The 21,144-nt window shown below is 40.6% G+C and overlaps 1 protein-coding gene across 2 annotated transcripts; it reads left to right on the forward strand.

Moving 5' to 3' along the window:
* Window positions 1-600: 600 nt before the first annotated feature.
* Window positions 601-19,834, forward strand: LOC139649163 (rho-related GTP-binding protein RhoE-like). 2 transcript variants are annotated; one of them, XM_071525492.1, is made up of 6 exons: window positions 601-632; window positions 5,042-5,129; window positions 5,387-5,474; window positions 13,972-14,081; window positions 15,985-16,119; window positions 17,617-19,834. In XM_071525492.1, the coding sequence occupies exons 1-6, from the start codon at window positions 601-603 to the stop codon at window positions 17,863-17,865; spliced, it is 702 nt and encodes a 233-aa protein (XP_071381593.1). In that variant the 3' UTR covers window positions 17,866-19,834. The 2 variants fall into 2 exon arrangements, with proteins under 2 accessions (XP_071381593.1, XP_071381591.1); XM_071525490.1 differs by lacking the exon at window positions 601-632 and having other exon boundaries at window positions 4,840-5,129.
* The last annotated feature ends 1,310 nt before the right edge of the window (window positions 19,835-21,144 follow it).

Consider the following 21,144-nt stretch of genomic DNA (forward strand, 5'->3'; position numbering starts at 1 on the left):
TTCAGCAGCTGGCCAAGTAATCATTGAGTCAATGATATTAATCAACAACATTGTCAACCCCCTGCAGATATATTATGGTCATTTTGTGCTATGGGGAGGTAAAAACCTTACTTATTGCCCCCTTAAGCTGGCTACTCGCAAATGCGGCCAGTAGAATTAAGATAGCCATGGACAAAATGTACAACCGTAAAACTCATTAACACCTTAGTAAAAGCGTAATGAGGAGTGTGAAAATGACAGAGAACTGAGAAAATACAGTTTAACACAACCACATAACATAGATCTTGGTCATGATAATGACATAGCCAGGTAATGATGTGGCCACAGTGGCCAGTGAACTAGGCTGTCCTCTGAAATGATTTATTCAAATGGCTTTGATGGATTTGATTCTGTCCCCTTACTTCTCTTCATGAGGATATTTTTAGCTATTATTTTAGATATTTATATATTTATTTATATTTTAGATATTTATTAGCCTACCTGGCCAACCTGTGAAACGAAGAGTGGGGAAAGTTATGAAAGTTAAAATGGAAGGCATGTACTATGTTTTCTGTATAAATAAAGGTAATAAGGATATATACTCCAGACAAAGGAGAGTAGATGACACAGCGTATCCATTCGAAGCCTGTCCTGTTTCCCACTGTGCTGTAGCCAATGGATGCTGGTGGGGGATGTCTCTCCTGGGGTATCAGCACATACCATACTGCTTTTGTTGTTTGTGATTCTTTTTTACCTCCACATTCATGTTCTGCACTAATTTAGATCAGCGTGGTTTGTTTATCTACAATGAAAATCAAAAGCATTAAATATTGAGGTACTGTGCGGTACAATGGATCACAGCCATCCTCTTCTTACCTGGATGGATCTAATGTTCAGTTCTAACAACTATTCCTCCACAGCACAAAATGACACATATATGAGTGCTCGTGTTCACAGCAATTAGCATCTTGAAAATAATGACAGTGCGCACCGTTGCATGGCAAAGAGCATTAGCGGCAGTCGACGCCATTAGTGGCTCATTTGGAGTGAAGAGGGGAGGCACTAAATGTCGAGCCCCGGGGCGAGCCTGCAAATGAAGTGCTCGCGTTCCCGCAAGACGGGGATCCTCTCCCTCATTTGAGGTCTCATTATGCATTTACTATGCTGAACAGCTGGAGGGCAAGGAAGCCACTGGAAGTGCAGACAGAGAGAGAGACAGTCGTCCCACCATGTTGCTGCCACGACTGCAAATGCAGGTAGTCTACTTGACTACTGTACTTAAAGCAATATTCCACTTAGTTTTAACATGGGGGTTATTCAGCACTTGACCGCCATGAAAACCTGAATATAAACGAATCACCAAGATCGGATGCATTTCCCATTCATTTGAATGAGGCCACGGCAATAACCTGAAAACTGATATTTAACACATTTGTGAACAGATTCGACAACAGATCCCGCTTTTAAGACAATAAAGCATCCTGGGTCCTTCATCGCTTTGCATTTCTATTCAATTCAATACTTAATTGCCATTTCAACAGAGTTGATTGGAAATTGGTGCAGCGCAGCTCAGGGAACCATACAGCCTTGACACACACACACGGTTTACATTCATACAAAAGGATAAAAGGATTAAAAAAAGAAAATGTACACAAAAGGACTCAGACAACAGTAAGTTAAAAAGATAAAATGAGTGAGGTAGGATGTAACAGAGTACCTGTAGAAAGTGCAACAGTATTTAATAAAAAGTACAAGATAAAAGGATGAAGTAGGTTTAAGAATATATATATATGTATATACACATATACACACACTGTATATACATACACATGCACACATACACATACATATGTATACATTATGTACACACACACACGATAGAACAGGGCCATAAAGTGCACATGTAAATAATAACCTGAAGCGTGCTTTGTTTTATGTATTGTTGTCCTTGTTTTAAAGTATTTTATGTGTTCTTATAAAGTGTGCTCTGCTATATGTACAGTACTGCTGTTCCTGATTTAATGTATTTTATGTGTCTTTTGTAGCTGTCATTACACCTGCCGAGGGACTGCAGTTGTAAATTAGCCAAGATGGCTAAACTGGCACATTTACAGAAAAGTCTATTAATGTGCACTGTCCCTGTAACTTTAAACTGTATAAATAGAAATAAATAAATGTGCAATAGGCTTAATACTGCATTCCATTGTATAAGGCATAAGAGTTCAGCATGCGGATATCAACAGGGTACTGGTACTGGTTTTTGGTTTACACTAAAATTTCAGGGGCTTCTTTCTGCCGCCATTTTGCTCCGATGTTCAACAATAACAAAGAGAGAAATCTATCACAGAAGAGGCAGAGAGACCAGTTTCCTCAGCGACAGAAGCCTCAGGAACCCATCATGCAACACATTTGTGTAAGGGCGTGACTCACTGCTATGGTGTTGATTCATCTCTGTGTGTTTCAATCAGTGGCTATGCAGAATATTCTTTGTTAGATGTTTGGGTTTAAATGACACATTTATTGTCATTAGGATTATGATATTTGTTGTTTAATCTAAGTGAATAAAATACATATATTCAGGACATGATGACATGGCTGCCGGTCAATCAGCAATGAGAAAGCTCCCTTTCTGTATGAAATGTTAGTGTTCTGTGATTTGTTCATTTGTGTCATGAAATGTGGTTGTGTTTTATGATTTCTTAATTTGTTTGTTGAAATGCGGTGGTGTTTTGTGCTTTGATCATTTGTTTTGCGACCTGTTTATTTGTTTTCTATTTAGGTCATTTTGTTTTGTGAAACGTTGATATGTTTTCTGATTTGGTAATTTATATTCGATTTTGTTCATTTGTTTGGTGAAATGGTGAATGTGGTGAAATGTGGTAGAATTTTGCACTTATGAATAACCTTTATATTGTGGTTCACAAAGTGGGTCAGATTAACTAATTTTCTTCATAATTTTCTTCATACATAAGTGTGGAAAATCGCCTCCCACTTTAACCTTCCTCTACCTGCTTCACTGCTTCCTGGATGGGCGGAGCCTCAGAATCAATATAGGCAGCCAGCTCACCTGTGGCCAAACGTTTGAGAACAAAGAAGCTGGCCGGCCTCATGTGGAGCCTCATCCCTCCAACAGTTTGGTCTGTGTGTATGATATGTAAGTTTCCTTTGGTTTGAAATGCATTTATAGCAGCTTCAGTAGTTTATGATTTATTTGCTGTACTGACTGAGGTAAAGTTATTTCTTCATTCCTAGGTTTACATAGTAATTGTGTTTGAAATTAAATTACTGTTTAGATTAATATCCTTTATCCCTTTTTCTTCTATTATCAGATAAACCAGTTTAAACTATCCCATAATAAAAGATTGGACGAACTCCTGCCTTTGCTCATCTGTCCTAACAGACAAGCCATTGAGTTGGTGATTTTCCTGGAACCAGACTATCCTTAGGACAGTGATTCTCAACCTTTTTCATATCAAGGACCCCTAATTTAGTCCACATTGTGGCCATGGACCCCCATTTGATGAGATTTTGTCTCTCTGCCCCAAATCTGAGAATATTTTTATTGCTAGATATGATTTTGTCCAGAATTCGATGACTATCTGTATTGTAGGAGAGATAACAGAGAAACTATATGATCAAAACAGTCATTCTTCTACATTCTCTAATTGTGTTCACTAATTGTAAATTAAATAATGGTGAAGTTTAATAATTCATCAATTTGCTGGGGACCCCCTGGAACCCCCTCAAGGACCCCTGGTGGTCCCCGGACCCCACGTTGAGAACCACTGCCTTAGGAGATCAGTATTCCTTCAAGCTAAATATTCTTCAATAAGACTATTTTCAGAGGTTGCACTCTCTCCTCTGTCATCTCTCCACCTACAGCAGAGGCGGCTATGCAGGACGAAATTGAATTATCTAAAATACCTTTTCAGGTGTGAAATATTAGCAAATAGGAGTCTGGGGCCAAATGTGGGCTACATGTTTAGAGGTCCTAGTCGTTTCTCCCTCCATGGACTAGATGACAACGGGAGGGCGCTGTATTTCCACTAGGGAGCCTGGGCAGGCATCAGTGCGGACAGAGAAACTGTCAAGCCAACCAGAAAGACAGAACAAGACCAGAAGTAAGGCGATTTGGCCTTCAAAATAAAAGCATAGAATTAGTCACTTGAAAAAACAGAACAGAACAACGAAAATTGCAACACATTTGATGAAATATGGAGTGAAACTGTACCTGTAAATACATTGTATTGTCTTTACAGATTATGTTGTATGATGCATGGTATCTTGTGGTGGAAAGAGTACCAAATGCAAAGCTAAAAACAAATAATACTTGACCACATAAATGCCAAAAAGGCAAATCAAAAACATTATACCTATACAAACAATTATACTTCATATCCTATCATACTTTAGTCAGTCTTTATTTTCATGTTATGATTGAGTCTTCTTTGTATGTCTATTTTTGCATAGGCCTATATGATTATGAATATGTGCTGTGAAAAAGACATTTGGGGGGAAAAAAACAACAATCGTAATTGAATTTATATGGAAGAGGATTAGGAAGATTCTGAGAAAAATGTCAGAATTCTGACTTTAAACTCAGAACTCAAATAAATGTTTTAATATGTGGCCCTAATCCTCATCATTTACACATACACATATTCCTCTTTAAATATATTCTATATTTTCACTTTGTGTCACTCACAAAAAAGTGCATATTCATGAATAGGTGTTTTATTTTGAAAATCCATTCAGGAAGTTGTGCGTTATAATCTGGGTGTCTTGACACTGGTGAGTGGAGATTGGCTCGCGGCTCCCTATATATTTGGTTGTTAGTGTCAGACTGCAGGCACCAGTAACCGACCGGCAGAGAAGGGGAGTAACCCGGGGAGACAGGACGCCGAGAAGCAAAGGAACCAAGGAGCATTTCTCCAGGGACTCCAGGACTGTACGGAGCTTATTATGTCCTTCTGAGGTCCGCACAGACTCGGGGAAAGTCAATGAAGGAGACGCAGTCCGGTCCAAAGCCTCCAGCTCAGTCCGGGATGGATCCTAACCAGAGTGTGAAGTGTAAGATAGTGGTGGTCGGGGACAGTCAGTGTGGAAAAACTGCCTTACTTCACGTTTTCGCGAAAGACTGCTTTCCAGAGGTATGTCGGACAGTAAAAACGAAACATCTGTTGACTCGGTATTCTTGTTTTTTTTTTTTTTTGGGTGATTTGGTGTCCTACATAGGTTCAGGAGAGGATTTGGGAAGCCAGCGGCATTTCATTCCAACTTGTTCCCAGCGGTTACCAGCGTTGCTCACCTTGTTAGCATCGTTTCTCAGGTGGTCTATTGTTAAAAAAAATGTGTTTTACTCTTCTACGATAACAACTGCAATTTTCTGGCTTTGTTTTCATTATAGAATTACGTCCCCACTGTGTTTGAGAACTACACAGCCAGTTTTGAAATTGACACACAGAGAATAGAGCTAAGTCTCTGGGACACATCAGGTAAGACACTTTGAATTATTCTAATTCCCATTGCTAGGCTCATTTCTCAACTTTTTTTTGTGTGACAGCATTCCTTTTAAAGAAATATGAAAAGCATTTGGCGTATTTCCAGAGCACAACGTGTGAGGACATGTTGCTTGTCGCTTTACATGTGTGGTTTGAAAACTTGGAAGAGATAAGAATTTGAATGTGGTTCATGCATGTAGTGGTGTCCACTCCCACCCGACAGGAAACAGACGGGTGTTTGACAAGCCATGCTTTCGGTTAAGAGGAGTGCACTTGCGCCACACTTTTGGCCTGTTATCACACTTATGCAATTCAGGAACATGCCAGATGGTGGTTGAACACACCCAGTTGGATCTGAGACCCAGCAAAAATGTCTCTGCATTTCATTTCAATTTTTTTTTTTTTTTTGGCAATTTAAAAAAAAAATTGTAGGCTATGTGTACTGTAGTGGACATCAAGACTAGGAAGAATTGGAAAGTATGGACAATCACACATTACAATATTAGTGCAAATAGTTGTCCCTCATCATTATCTCCATATCAAATCCAAATCTCAAGTTATGTAATTCTAGCTGCAAAATCAAATATCATTATTTTGTAATCCCAGGATGTGCAAGCTCCCAATGTCCCACATCATATATGTGATATCATTGAAATGCGTAATGCTCTTTTAAGGTACAGAAGGATTCATCCGTATTTGCATGTATGGTTTGGGAGATATGTTCAAAAGTCCTCTAGTGTGGACAAAAATGAAAAGGCCAGGGTCTCAGGGGGAATATGGGGAATGCTGACTCACTTGCATAGCTTGGGTTACTTGTTAGTGTTTTGAAATGTGGCCCACAAATCTCTGGGGATGTCCAGCAGCCCCAGGTCTAGAGGTAATTACCTCCTCTGTAGCCAGGCTGGGAGGTTGGGCTGGAATCCCCCCCCCCCCAGTCCTTCCTCCTCTAGTGGGGTGGGGTGGGGGTGGGGGTGGGGGGCGGACAGGGGTTCAGGCCTCCTCTGTGACCTCCAGCTGATTGTATCCTCCCTGGAGGTTTGTGCAGGACTTGTCCAAGCTCTGTGATCACACCACAAATCAGGAAGAGCTGACCTTAATGCACACACAATGATAAAGGGGGTTTACTATACTGTACTGTGTGTGTGTGTGTGTGTGTGTGTGTATACACTGCCTGTCAAAAGTGTGGGGACACCTCATTGAATGTACTATGTTTTTCATTATCTTAAAGCCATTTTGATATAAAGGCTTATGCTTAAATGCTTGAAATTAGTTTCTTAGACAAATATAAATAGTGAAGTTGATCCTATGTATGAATTTCTTTCCAAAAGCCTTTTCCTTTCCATCAAGGATATTTTAAAGAATCTAAAATATGAGATAGTTTTGATTTGTTTAACACTTTTTTTTGGTCACTGCATAATTCCATTTGTGTTATTTCATAGTTTTGATGTCTTTACTGTTATTCTAAAATGTGGAAAATAGTCAAAATAAAGAGAAATGTGGTGTCCCCACACTTTTGAGTGTACATATTTAGCCATTTTTAAACTGTTTTGAAGAAAGTTGCAAAAAGAAATGGAAGCAATATTTTATTTATGACAGTTTCAGGCTTGGTTATGCAATTGCAGACTATCAATCAATCAAACCATAAATATATATATATATCACATTCCATGCACTACTGTGTACTTAAAAAAATTCAAACGGGAAAATAATAACACAAAGAGATAAAATCAAAACAGCAATAACAATATAAATGCCAGGGAAATTAAAATTAATAGAATTAGTCAAGACTGTTTAAAATGTCAGCAGTTTCTCCTGGCCTAATAGGAAGGCTGTTCTGCTTCCCTGCTGCAGTTTTGGTTCTAGCTGCAACCAAAAAGGCTTGAGGATCTGAGGGACCTGCCAGGAACATAGTTTGTGAGCATATCATTAAAATAGTCAGGAGAAAGTCCATGAAAGTATTTAAAAAAACAGTGGGAGAATTTAAAAAATCAGTTCCAACACAAACAGGTAGCCAGTGCAGAGATTTTAAAGGAGAACTCCTCCATCATCTTGCGCGGTTAGATCTCAATCTGTGATGTTCAGTGTATTCCAGGAGTTATTTTGTAATGAAGCGTTGTAACTTTCCCTCAACCTGCCTTGTCTACTTCCACTAAAGTTAGTGATTTCCTACATTTCCCAGAATGCCTGGGAAACGGGCGTGAACTTGTTGCATTCACCAGTGGTTTATACGTTGTGGGTGGAGAAAGCAACAGTGTAGTGAGAGCGAGAGTTTATCAAACTGAAAAGAAGTCTGTTGAGGCGACTGTCGGAGGAGAAATTGGTAAATTGACACCAAAACTTGATGTTTACTGTTGATGATTTAGATAGCTAAAATGTTCTGTTATTAAACTCCATTGTAGTTGTGCTGGAAATATGTTGACATGACATAATGTTGTCTAGGTTTAGTTATCCATGGGAATAAGTAAAACCCTTACAGAAAAACCACATGAAATGAAATGTGGAAGATCCCATGTGAAACACATGACATCACATGGGCAATATGTGCACATGGAAAATGTGTGGTTTCTGAACATTTTCAGGTGCTCCACATGTTATAACATGTGATAACATGATTACATGTGATAACATGTTTTATCACATGTGTACACATGCAGACAAACAGGTTATCACATGGGAAATTCATGGACCCAGAAATGGAAGATGCATCACCAGTAGCAAGTAGCAGTTTCAGTCTTCCCGGGTGGATTTTCCTTAAACAGGTGATCGGTGCTCTTTGTAACACTGAAGTTGCTGAACCCACTGCAGAACATGCTGAGATCACTATCATTACCACAATGCTATGTACAACAGAGTGTTGCAGGTGTCTGGAACACAACAAGTGCAGTTTGCTCATCTCTTGTGTGGGCTGGTCCTTCCCTCAGGCTGGCCTCCCTCTGCTGCAACCTGTGCATTTTCAAATGGGTCATGTTCGTACACGAATCCTCTCCGTCCGCTACGCGATGAATGTGAATGGTGGTCTTTAGTGAAAGTAGACTACCGAATAATAAGGGAGGAGAGCGGGCCTGCACCTTGCAGAGTGCGTCTTTTTGTCTCTTTGTTTTTCCTAACATGTGGAGGTGTTAATGAGTGTGCGCTTCCATTAAGAGGCTCATTAGAAACGCGAGGTCGTTTAGGTCATTTGTTTATCGCCCTATTCCCACCAGCAGCCAGCCCTTGTTTTGTCTCATGTACTGCAGTTCTCCCCTCAGGCTAGTTAATACACAATGCCCTTATGGGACGTCATAGAGCCTCAGGGGCAGGCGGAGAGATGCTGCTCTTTGTACCTTTTAAGTAGGGAGTATAGAGCAGACAGTGGATTTGTTTCAAGTCAGTGTCAACTTCATAATTCAGAAAGTCTTTCAGATGTTGTTTTTTTTTCAAATCTGCATTTAAATGTGTCACAGATGATCAAAAATGGCAACAAAAGCAAAGGAAAAAGAAATGGGAGGAAAGGATTAAATAGATAAAAGCAAAGAATATTAGTCTGTTTGTTTGTAAAACTTATTTTCCTTGCTCACAAGCAGGCGGGATTTATTTTTCTGATTGATGTAACTGGTCTATCCTCTCTGGCTATGTAGTTGCAGAGTCCTAAGAAACTAAGCCAAATGTCTTTCATGCCGTCCACAATAGGCTGGGCCTTTCCCCCTCAAAGACTCCCATTGTTTAGAAGCCTGTCATCTGGAAGCACTGTTTAGCTGAACTCTACTTGTAGTCTTGAGTGTGTGTTCCTGCCTATTTTGTCCCCTAAGTGTTCTGGATACTGACATGGTTTCAGTCAAGTGTACAATCTGATTTGCCTGTTTTTCACCGACTTGAATCTGAGTTCTTCGCACAAAGGTTTCCAGTGTTTACAGCAGCTCATTTCTTTCACTCAAATTTGTATTTGGTCTGCAACCAGCGTGAAGCTTTGTGCATGGAAGGCCATTCTTTCCCATATTGATAAACGACTGGATGTCGGCGGTCAGGGATGCGGTAACCCCAGAATGAGCGAGGTCCCCGGAGAGCGCTTCCCTCCGCACGTTAAAACATGTTCTCCATCATCACCGGGAGATTAATGTCAGGATCCGTTTCACCGGTCGGAGGGGAGGGAAGGTCTCCGGCTCGCCTCGATCGGCTTACTAAAGGAAGACGCGGCCAACTAAATGTTATTCCCTCATAGGTACACATGATTCATATATCTGAGGGTGTCCTTTTGTTCGGATGGCCCTCCATTGCTTCACGGCAATTTTTCTTTTCCAATCCTTAAGGAAGAATCCTGGTATACCCAGTACTGCCCGCCTTTTAGCTCTATCCAGACGCAGCAGCAGTGGTGTTTATTTACAGTGGGGAGGTGTGTGTGTGTGTGTGTGAGTGTGTGTGACTCAGGGGATCAGGCCAAGGGCTGAAGACTGAAGGCGAATGGGGCTAATGAGGTGTCAGTCACCCGGCGGCTCGTCACCGTCTCCTCTGGACTCCTGCACCCTGTGTGTCATTGTTTGTCTATTTCCTCATCATCCATTCAGCAGCATGTCTGTAATAAACCCATGCCCTGTAAACCCTTTAGCGACGTGGTCAGAAGCTATCTTATCTCAACTCGGGCTTCGATCAATAGATTGCCGAGTGTGACTCAGTGGGTTTGCGGGGGTTAAGACCAGGTAGATCAGTCATGTAGCAGCACACACACACACACACACACACACACACACACACACACACACCTAGGGCTGAACGATATTGACAAAAAAACAAATTGCGATTATTTGACAGAATATTGCAGTTGCGATTTAAACTGCGATTCACTTTATTCAAGTTTTTCTTGTCATACATTTTTTTTTTTGAACTTTAAAATTGTTTAAAGAAAAGTGATATTGTTACAAAAAAAATAGATGTCAGTGTGCAGGATTTGAGCAGTTTGAGTATGATGACAGGTTTTCACCAATATTGTACTTGATTCATGGACCAAAGATTACCCAGAGCACCAAAACACCAAAACTCACAAAAAAAACAATTAAGTGCAGCCGGTGCGATTTGGAAATTGTTCATATTGCGATTTCGATTGTTTTTTCGATTAATTGCATCCCTAAAAGTTCCCTAAAAGCGTGTACACACAGTCTATATGATATGCTGTATGGACCAGTTGATCCTTTTATTTATGAGAACAAACATTAGCCACAGTAGAATGAAAAGTTTTGTAGTTTTTAGTTTCTCGTATTTTATGAGTGGCAGCATGGTACGGCGGTGAAAACCATGGTTGCCTCCCATTGGCTGGAATGTATTCATTTTGAAGAATCAGAATTTGTGACAGCTCAAGGTTATGTACAAATCTTTTCACAGTGGATTACTCTGTATGGGCTTCACTGCCGTCCTCTTCCCATGTTCTTTACAGTCCAACCTCCCACCTTTGAACAGTCCCTCCCTGTGTTATGTCAGGCCCCAACATTCTATCTATATTCAATCAGAAATACGTCCAATTACAGAAGCAAGACACCTTCAAAATGACGCTTCCGTGTGACTTGAATTCCTAGAGTAGCTCATGAGGCACGGCTCCAACACATGCAGAACAAAAGGACTGACTGACAAGAAATAAGTAGCAAAGAACTTACAAACACTATTAGGTTGCATGGATTTGATAGTGGACTAAGCTGTTAGAGATGTTCCAAGCCATAGCGTATATTACAGTACAGAATGTCCTGACCAACAGGTATGTTCTTGTATTTTTCAAAAGGAGAGTGTGCCCCAGCTGTGAGAAGTACAATGAGGTTTAACCGGAACTAACACGATGGCCATGTGGTTTTCCATGGGTGTGTTTTGTTTTTTTTTTGTTTGTTTTTTTCATGTGTTTTTCCACCTGTCCAATAGTCACATCTGAATGAAGCATGTTGATGCCATTATCTTATCAGCCCCCCTGGGTTTATTACCCAAAACCAGGAAGCCCAAGCATTTAAAAGTATCCTCTGAATTTCGATCATGTTGGGAATGGAGGAGTCAACCCCTAGTCACTGCATGGGTCATACCTTGTTATTAGCTGCATTCCTTTGATAGAGGAACTCCCACTCCCCATAGATGCCATTTCCTAGAAGTACACCTTTTGTGTTGTCATCATCAAATACCACAGGTGTCAGCGCCACGTCAAGTGCACAGTAACCCCCACCACCCCCAACACACACACACACACACACACACACACACTCCCCCACCTCTTTGTCAGTGATGATTAAACAGCCCGACTCTCCCCCAACATCTCCAGGGGTTTGTTTGTCTCCTGTCAGCTATCGGGGGGGTAGGAGAACTGTGTTCCTCCTCTGTGTGGAGTTCCTCAGGGACTTCCGAGGGGGGAGCTGCTACAATCTGGAGAAAACAAAATTCCTCAAGTTCCTGGCATTGGTACAGCATTCCACATGTGGAAGCTCAGATCCTCTGCTGTCAGTCATCATGGAGACTGTTCATGCATTGTTTGGCAGTTTTATGATTTTGCTACTAGTTTAGTTTATTAATTTATTTAACAGGGGCCATGCACAACACAACTGTTGGGCCAGAGTTAGCTATATAGCTAATTTACATCTGCAGAGTAAATGCTATTCGGGGGAATTAAATTTTTAGATGTTTGCAGCATGATGCTTTAAAAAATGTTTTTCTTTTGCAATGCAGTTGTCAAGGATCAACATCTCTGTCATTTTAGAGTTCAGTGAATCCTTTTTATGTTTTCAGGTTGTCCGTCCGTATGTACGTCCGTCCCATTCTCGTGAACGCGATATCTCAGGAACGCCTTGAGGAAATTTCTTCAAATTTGGCACAAAGGTCCACTTGGACTCGAGGATGAACTGATTAGAATTTGGTGGTCAAAGGTCAAGGTCACTGTGACCTCACAAAAGACGTTTTTGGCCATAACTCAAGAATTCATACGCTAATTATGACAAAATTTCACACAAATGTCTAATAGGATAAACATTGGACATTTTATATCCAGAAGTTCAAAGGTCAACTTTACTGTGACATCATAATGTTTTGCTTACCACTGTAGCTGAGAAAACGATCTTGGGTCATTCTACAAAAACGGTGGAAGTGCTGTCACTTACTTTTGCAGACACCAAAATCCTTTAAGTTGACCTAATAATCACATTAATTATATATGTTCAATAATTAAAGACTGTCCTTGCAATGATAAAACAAAGTTTATTGGCGGAGGCATACAACCGTATACTACCCTGTGTATTTCACATTTATCATCTCATTCATTATTTCCATCCTAATCTAAAGGCAAATACTGTACAAAAAGCTGCCTCATTAGACATTTATAAAAGACTCTAATTCCATATTTAAAACGCAGCCTCAGCAGATGAGATCGTACCAAGTGGAATTACTGCCAGACCCTGAAAAGACCCTGGTGTGTAGTATTGTATAATACACTGCAATTGCACTGACAGAAAACAACATTGACAAGATTAATTTATATCCTGGAGTATGTGAAGAATTAGTTCTTTTTTTCTGCTCCATTTCCAAGCTGTCTGCAGTCCCAGTACTGTCTATGTTAGTACAGCTGGCCAGCAACAAAACCAGCTGGGTGACCTATGCAACTTGGAAAGGCTCTGGCAATGAATTTTATTCTTTTGTGAAAACACAGAGTTCTGTGTGGCTCATGAGGTAGAGAATGGCACTAATATTGCTGGGGTTAGGGGGTTTAATGACCACTGGGCCCACCCATAGTAAAGCTGTAGGCTCATGGTATGTTTAACACACTTTATCCCCCATCCCCATCTCCTTTAGTTGGAGACACTTCCTTTCAGAATGCCTATGGTGGTGAAAAACATTTTAATAAAAGGTTATTTGCCTCCTGTGCAGCCAGGCTTATCATCAAAACTAGGTGAATACTATACTGTGTTGACTGTATGTTTTGTATTATTGTCCTGTAATATATGTTTTGTATTGTGCCCAAGGTGAAGTTTAAAGGACCATACCGGTTTTTTTGTGTGTGCATGTTTTAGCCCATTTACTACATTTTATTCGTTTCCATGAATTTTGTTACGCTCCAAAAATCTAAACAAAATCTGCAAAAATCAAGAAAAACCAAAAAACGTATGGTATGCTTTGGAAAATGGTCAGTAGTAATGTAAAGTATGTGTGCAGTGTAGTAAATGGGCTAAAACATGCAAAACGCTATGGTCCTTTTGAGGCAATTCTCCAGACTCGGTCGCAAAATAAAGTCATTTTCCATTGTAATTCTCTCTGCGTGGTGCTGAATAGAGGCCAGTTACTCACGCAGGGACGGAGCCCACGGGCTGAACAGCTGAGATGATTTTGTGAGGTTTTATTAATTCATGGATGTCCCAAGTGTGCGCTCACAGAGTGCAGTGGGAAACATCACAGCAGTGTCTGAGAGGAGGCATCTTTTCCTGGTGTCACTCTAGCTACATCTAAGAATCTTTCTACTGCTTTGGCCTGTTTTTAATTCCTTTTTTTTTTTTTTTTTTTTCAGGTTCACCCTACTATGACAACGTGCGACCTCTCTCCTACCCGGACTCGGATGCAGTCCTCATCTGCTTTGACATCAGCAGACCAGAGACCTTAGACAGCGTCCTGAAGAAGGTGGGTGGATGAGAGGCATGCTAGCCATCCTACAAAGAACTGTTTTGAGTGTTTTTCACTTGAAGGAAGTGGCTTGCCCCGCGTGCCATGGGTTCACACAGACCCTCTCTAAAAAGGCCAATCTTTGTGTTACTAGGGTTGTGAAGAACCCAGTCTGGGTTCAGAAATCAAGGGCTGTATGGCACAGAGTGAAGCCAATATTGTGCCAGTCAGAGAGGGGAAGGCGGCAGACTTTAGTTAATGTCTTTAAGTAATACATGAAGAGTTTACACTATATATATATATACTATATATATATATATAGATATACCAAATTACATGAATAACACACTATTCACGTTAGGTAATGCTTGTTTTGACTTCATCACTGACTTACTTACTCAGTGATTTAGTTAATGCCAGGATGCGTTTAAGTAATACATGACAAGTTAGGGTTTCAATTTAGACAATACATAGGCATTAACAAACATGTATAACAACATTACTTAATGCAGTTGTTTAGAGCTGCAGCTTTAGTTGTCAACTATTAAATTAATCGCCAACTATTTTGATAATCGATTAATCGGTTTGAGTAATTTTTTAAGAAAAATAAGTCAAAATTCTCTGATTCCAGCTTCTTAAATGTGAATATTTTCTGGTTTCTTTCCTCCTCTATGACAGTAAACTGAATATCTTTGGGTTGTGGACAAAACAAGACATTTGAGGACGTCATCTTGGGCTTTGGGAAACACTGATCCACATTTTTCACCATTTTCTGACATTTTATAGACCAAACAACCAATCGATTAATCAAGAAAATAATCGACAGATTAATTGACAATGAAAATAATCGTTAGTTGCAGCCCTACAGTTGTTTATTGTGCATTTAATATGAAATCATCTTTGTAAATGTCACTGTTCATGTTAGTAGACACAGTTACCATTATTGAAAAACACGTAAAACATTAATTAATGCAGTAGTTCATGAGCATTTAACATTAACTGATCTTTGTTAATGTTGTTAATCATGTTTAATTCATGTTAATAAATGCATTTGTTATCATTAGTTAATGGGTTAGGGTTAGGGGTTGGCAACTAATGTTAGCTATAGCCACTACTGATTCTAGCTTTTGCAAGATGTTTGCTAGTGTGCAAATCGGATGTGTTGACAGCAAGACAGTTAGCTGACCGGATACAGTTAGCTGACATCATCTAAACACAAATATCAATCAGATGTGTCAGTGGTGAAATGATCCAGTTAAAAACAGCACAGAAAGTTGTACATTTAGAAACACAATCAGCTGTTCAGCCACTGTTGCTCAAGGGCTGAGGAACCTCCAATATGGCCGACAGAGGGTGCGCTACATTACCTCAAAGCCCTCTATTTAATGTAGTCTGACCTTTTGACCTGTGATGTCACTCAGACTCAGTTGTGTGCCAACTAAGAGGAGTGTGGTCCAAAGGGAAGGTTAGAGATAGGGGTTGATATCCTGGAGGGAACATAATCACCAGTCTGTTTCTCTCTCGGCCAGTAGGAACACCCCCCCCCCACACACACACACACACACACACACACACACACACACACACACACTTCATAAGAGACAGGCCGGTACTCCAGTGACAGTCAGATAAGACAGGGTATTGTTCAATGGAGAAATTGGAACATCATCTGGTTCTGAAAGGGCAAGGAAAGCCAGTTGTTCATGAAATTGGATAAGCCTGGGAAAAAAAATGATGTTTCCTATTTCTGCAGTTGACTGAATTTTAACAGAGCTCTTTGTGTTCATAGTTGGGCAGCAGCATCAAGGTGGCTGAGTCACTCAAAAAAAGCTCTCATTTTGAAGCTTCTTATATGCAAGTCTTGATTTCTGTAATGGCTTTTTGGGTGTGACATGTTTTTACTTTACTCTGTTCCTTCCAGTGGAGAGGAGAGATCCAGGAGTTTTGTCCCAACACCAAAATCCTGCTGGTGGGATGCAAGTCAGACCTCCGGACACACCTGAGCACGCTGGTGGAGCTGTCCAACCACAGACAGACGCCAGTGTCATATGATCAGGTGAGCACCAGCCACAGTAGTTTTACTTTGGTATAAAAGGCCCTGGAATGACGGCAGGTTTTCATTCCGACCAAGTGTTACAGCAGCTCATTTCACCGGTTAGTTCCTCCTCTCTGGTTGAAGGTGTGCTAATGAGGGAACGAAAACCTGCAGACTCTTCCATGGTGCAGGACTGTACACCTCTGTCTTAATCAATCTGAATCTGGAATAATGGGAACAACTTCATTTGTGACATTTGTTAAAGACTGAGGGTGTGTGATTTCCTCCTACATGTTCTTATCTAACCAGATGACCAGTAAAACCACTATCCTGAGTAACTACACTGCAAAAAATGACGAGCCGCCCAGTGGTTTTATCTTGTTTCCAGACCATATCAAGCTTATTTCATATTTTTAGTCAAATATAAATAAAACTCAATAAATTTCACTTGATACATGCCAAACTGAAGTCTTTCAAGAAATTATCATAAAACAAATCGTGAAATAAGACAATTTCACTTTTACCAAGTAAATGTCCTGAAACAAGTTGCATTATCCTGAAAAAAAAACTAAAATTTGTTGAAACTATAAAATTATCTGCCAGTGCAGTAAGATGATTTCACACAAAAAATTGCCTGGATACAAGATTTGTTAGTTTTTGCATTAGTATCTTTATAATTACTAAGGATGCCCCGATAACGTTTTTTTCCGCCGATCGTCTATGAGCCATATCTGCCGATACCGATCGGCCATACCGATACCCCAAAGCCCTTGTTTTGTTATAGCAGCTGGTATAGCAGTATTACAGGTCGAACAGTTTCCATTTTACATACATTTCATCCATCAAATTGAGTCCTGGTTAAAAAGTATCCACATTTTCTTTTTTTCTACCTCAATATTTACTTGATCATTATGTAAACAAAACCATGTGCGTTCAAGGTAGCGCAGCATGAGTTAGTGAGAGAACCGAAGCACAAGACTCAGACTGATGCCACCTGCCTGTGTCGTGGAGTCGAGTTAAATAAATGGAGACTCCCTCCGAAGATATATATCCGTTTCAGTCTTTGTTTTTGGATAAGTGAATGTTCTTAAGAGAGAGAGAAATGAGACTTTTCAGTTGCCTCTCCTCTGTCAGGGTCTGGACCGTCCTCCAGTTCAGAGTGCAGACCGTTATGGAAACAAACGCACATGGCATGAGATGAATTGATGCATTAAATAAGCAGAGAATTAAATGAGGGGAAGTAGCGGGCGGGACGGACTGTGACCTTACTGGTTGTCCATGAAGATTTGTGTTTTTAATTAACATCCACACCATGACATGTTTTGAGGTGAGTTAGCATGTGACAATGACACCGACTCCACTGAGAAATGGCTCACGTGTTTCGCGTCATCGATCGGTTTTTTGCAATCGGCGACTATTAAAGCATTATCGTAATTCTCTGATCTCATATTTATACTGAATATCGGCCGATTCCGATCGCGGCGTCCCTAAACGATTTACCCTTTATTCCTCTCCCAGGGCTCCAACATGGCCAAGCAGCTGAACGCTCCCTACATCGAGTGCTCCTCCATGCAGTCTGAGAACAGCGTCCGGGACATCTTCCACGTGGCCACGCTGGCCTGCGTCAACAAGAGCAACAAGAACGTGAAGCGCAGCAAGTCCTCCAGGGCCACCAAGAGGATCTCTCACATGCCCAGCAGGCCCGAACTGACGGCGGTAGCGTCCGACCTGCGCAAGGACAAGGCCAAGAGCTGCACAATTATGTGATCGAGGGGCCGGTTTGCCAAGACCGCTGTGGACAGTAGAGGGGAAAGAGACAGGGAATGGGCACGATGCATAGAGCCATCCCCATGTGTGCCAAGCAGTGAGATAATGTGCTGCTCTGCACTTTAAATCATCTGTATTCCCCCCCCCCTGGTTTGGATATGCTCCAACTCTTAAGAAGCAAGTTGCCGTTACACAGTGCCACGGGGCGAATGCACAACTAACCGGAGAAACGCTGAGGAGAAACAAACTGGGGACTACCTGATGCTTGAGAAAGTATGGATTTTCTGGTCCTGTGTAGACTACAATAAGGCAATAGTAGGAGATGTGTATGCTTCGTTGGTCTTTTGTTTTCCTCTTCCTGTTTCACTGGAAATTACATCACATGGTTCTGGTCTAGATCAATGACCTGGATAGGAAGTGAGCCAAAAATGGTGTCATGTTTAACTTCTGTCCTCAAAAAAAAAAAAAAAAAGAAAATGTGAAAAAGGTGGAGGATTCGCCACAGGGACTTTTGCTCTAAAAAAAAAAAAAAAAAAAAAAAAAGCCTGCAAGATACTGCTGCTGTGCTCTTCCTCCAATGAAAGTTCTGCAGAAGACGGATGGATCTCTAGCACTTAGGAATGAGGAAGTTAAATTGACAGAAACACTGTGGTTCAGATTGTGTGTCTGTATTGGATTCTCTCTTCTCCTTTTATGTTACTGCCTTGATGAGTTTGCCAAATGGAAATGGGATATTTGTATTGTTTGATGCTGTTGCACACTGTCACTCTGATCTCAAAGCCTTCTTTTAATGTGCTCTTCTCCTTTTGCATATCACTCTGGAATGGATTGACCCTCAGCATAGTCCAATCTTGTTGTTTTTCCTCTGTTGACTTTTGTTTTTGCAACCAAAGAAAGCTTGTTGGAGATTTGCTAATTCAGGAAAAGTGCTCAGAGTTGCAGCCCATGCCAACTTTGGCTTGAGATTGGCAGTTCTAATTCTATCCTAACCTATGTGGTGGTGCCAGTGACATCTTCCTTCTTTACAACCAGGCTGATTTTCATGTGTTGTTTGTTGCTATGACACCAGGCTCATTTAGAGCATTACCTTGGGATCTTAACACCACAGCACTGGCTGGGAAGTGAGACTGCCTGAGCCTTATCAGCTGTTGCTCAGAAAAGCCGTGCGCAAATCACCTCCAATTCACTGTCGGCTATGCAATACACATATTTTGGCCATTTTTATGTCTTGCTGAAGTTGCTGGCTATCATGTGCAGTGGGATAATGCTGGAAAAAAATAGGTATGTTTTTCTTCTCCATAGTCCAGTCTCCTGGAACTATGTTATGCACATTACTCATTGTAGTATCTCCGGTACTTGTAAGGCTTGTTTGGCAATTTAAAGATAAAATCCACCCTCGAACAGAACTCCCACTCGTTACTCCTATGATCTTGGACAGTTCAATCAATGTTAGAACTCGACCAACTCCCTCCCAAATCTAGGATCCATTACAGATTGCCTTGGCTGTTGTTTCTAGCCTTTTTTTCTAATTTTGGGAGAGACTTGTTCATGAACACAAATCATGATTCAGGTGTCTAAAGTCTAGGCAGAGCTTGTGAATTATGTGTCAAAGGGGGGGTTTTCCGTTTAAGGTGTTAAATAGGTGGTTTGGGGGCCGAAATGCAAGTAGCTTTTAGTAAGACAGCAGGCTCTGTATCCAAATTGACCTGTCGCACCCTAGATTTCATATCAACTAGTTGCAACTTTAGCCTTCTGTTAATTCAGTCAACGTCTTGTTTTCTGAAAACTCCCCCAGACAGTATTACGAGCTGCTGTATGCTCTCTGAGAAAATATTGAACTTTGAGAAGGTGTTAGCTGTAGAACATCAAAGTTTTTTGAATGTTAGTCTATTTGTATGTCTGTATGATTGATGTTTCCACAGTATTTATTGAAGTTCTATATTTTTTCCCTTGAAAATAAAGTTTGTTGTACAGTGAAATGACTTTGTCTTGAGACTCAAATGTGGCAATTTCTTAAGGATTATTATAATTTTTTTATTCATGCATGACTTGAAAATAAGACTTATCTAGTACTCAATTAAGCATTAAGCTACACCAAAATAATGGATTTCTGGTTTGCCTACTTTGTGCCTTTTTACAGCACCTAAGTACTTTTCATTTAAAAATAGAAGCTTGTTTTCCTTGGGTAGCCTAGGTCACTTCAATAGATCAGTGGTTCTCAACATGGGGTCCAGGGACCACCAGGGGTCCTTGAGGGGGGGAATAAATTTTTTTTATTGTCAGATATGACTTTGTCCAGAATTCCATGACTATCTGTATTGTAGGTAGAGAGATAACAGAGAAACTATGATAAAAAAAAGTCATTCTTCTACATTGTAATTGTGTTCACTTCTTGTAAATTAGATATTGAAGTTTAACAATTCATCAATTGGCTGGGGACCCCCTGAAACAAAATCTCATCAAGTGGGGGTCCGTGGCCCTAATGTGGACTAAATTAAGGTCCTTGATATGAAAAAGGTCTGGAATCACTGCAATAGATCAATCCTCAGAGAGCCTTGGTATCATTTTGAACCATAGTCTAGGTTAATATTTTTTTATCAGATTTATCCAAATTTTGCTTTACACCACCAACTGTCAATATAATATAAGTTGGTTCCATACAAGTACACACATATATCCACTGACTCTTTTGGATTGCACTAAACCTATTACTGTAGCCCCAAAGCCCTCAACTACAACTACATTACACACAATCCAGCACATCATTGGGATGCCAGATCATACTTGCCACCACTTTAACGGCACATAGTGCTAAAGCTGCAGCACCAATACTTTCTGGGACAACCATTTTCACCCTGAAAATGTTTGATCTATCGCTCCGATCTGACAGAGGGATATCGCTGTGGATAGGCTGGAAGCCTTTTGAATCAGTGAGTATGATTTCGACAGAGCTCTGCACGCTGGCTGTGTCTGCTCAACAGATCAGAGAAATGGAAAAATTCATGCCCCGCTGATCTAGAGCTTGTGTCTGAGGAATGCAGAGCGCCATCCAAATCCTCATGATGGATTATGCGCTGATATTGCAGTTGTTCCCCTGTTCACCCACCTGTCTTTTTTTTTTCCTCTTCTCAGATCCCTTCCTCCCTTGTGAGCCGTTTATCAAACTGAACTCCATGTTAAGTGTATGTAAATGCAAACATATGATTGTGGTATCTCTTATCAGCCAGACATTATTAAATGCAGACCTGCAGACTAAAGTGCTTCCACCTCTGCTTTTAG

Source organism: Centroberyx affinis, unplaced genomic scaffold, assembly GCF_046629955.1.
Source record: "Centroberyx affinis isolate AG114_WGS23_722 - 3 ecotype Tasmania unplaced genomic scaffold, CSIRO-AGI_Caff_v1 ptg001296l_1, whole genome shotgun sequence".
In the NCBI taxonomy this organism is placed as follows: Eukaryota; Metazoa; Chordata; class Actinopteri; order Beryciformes; family Berycidae; genus Centroberyx; species Centroberyx affinis.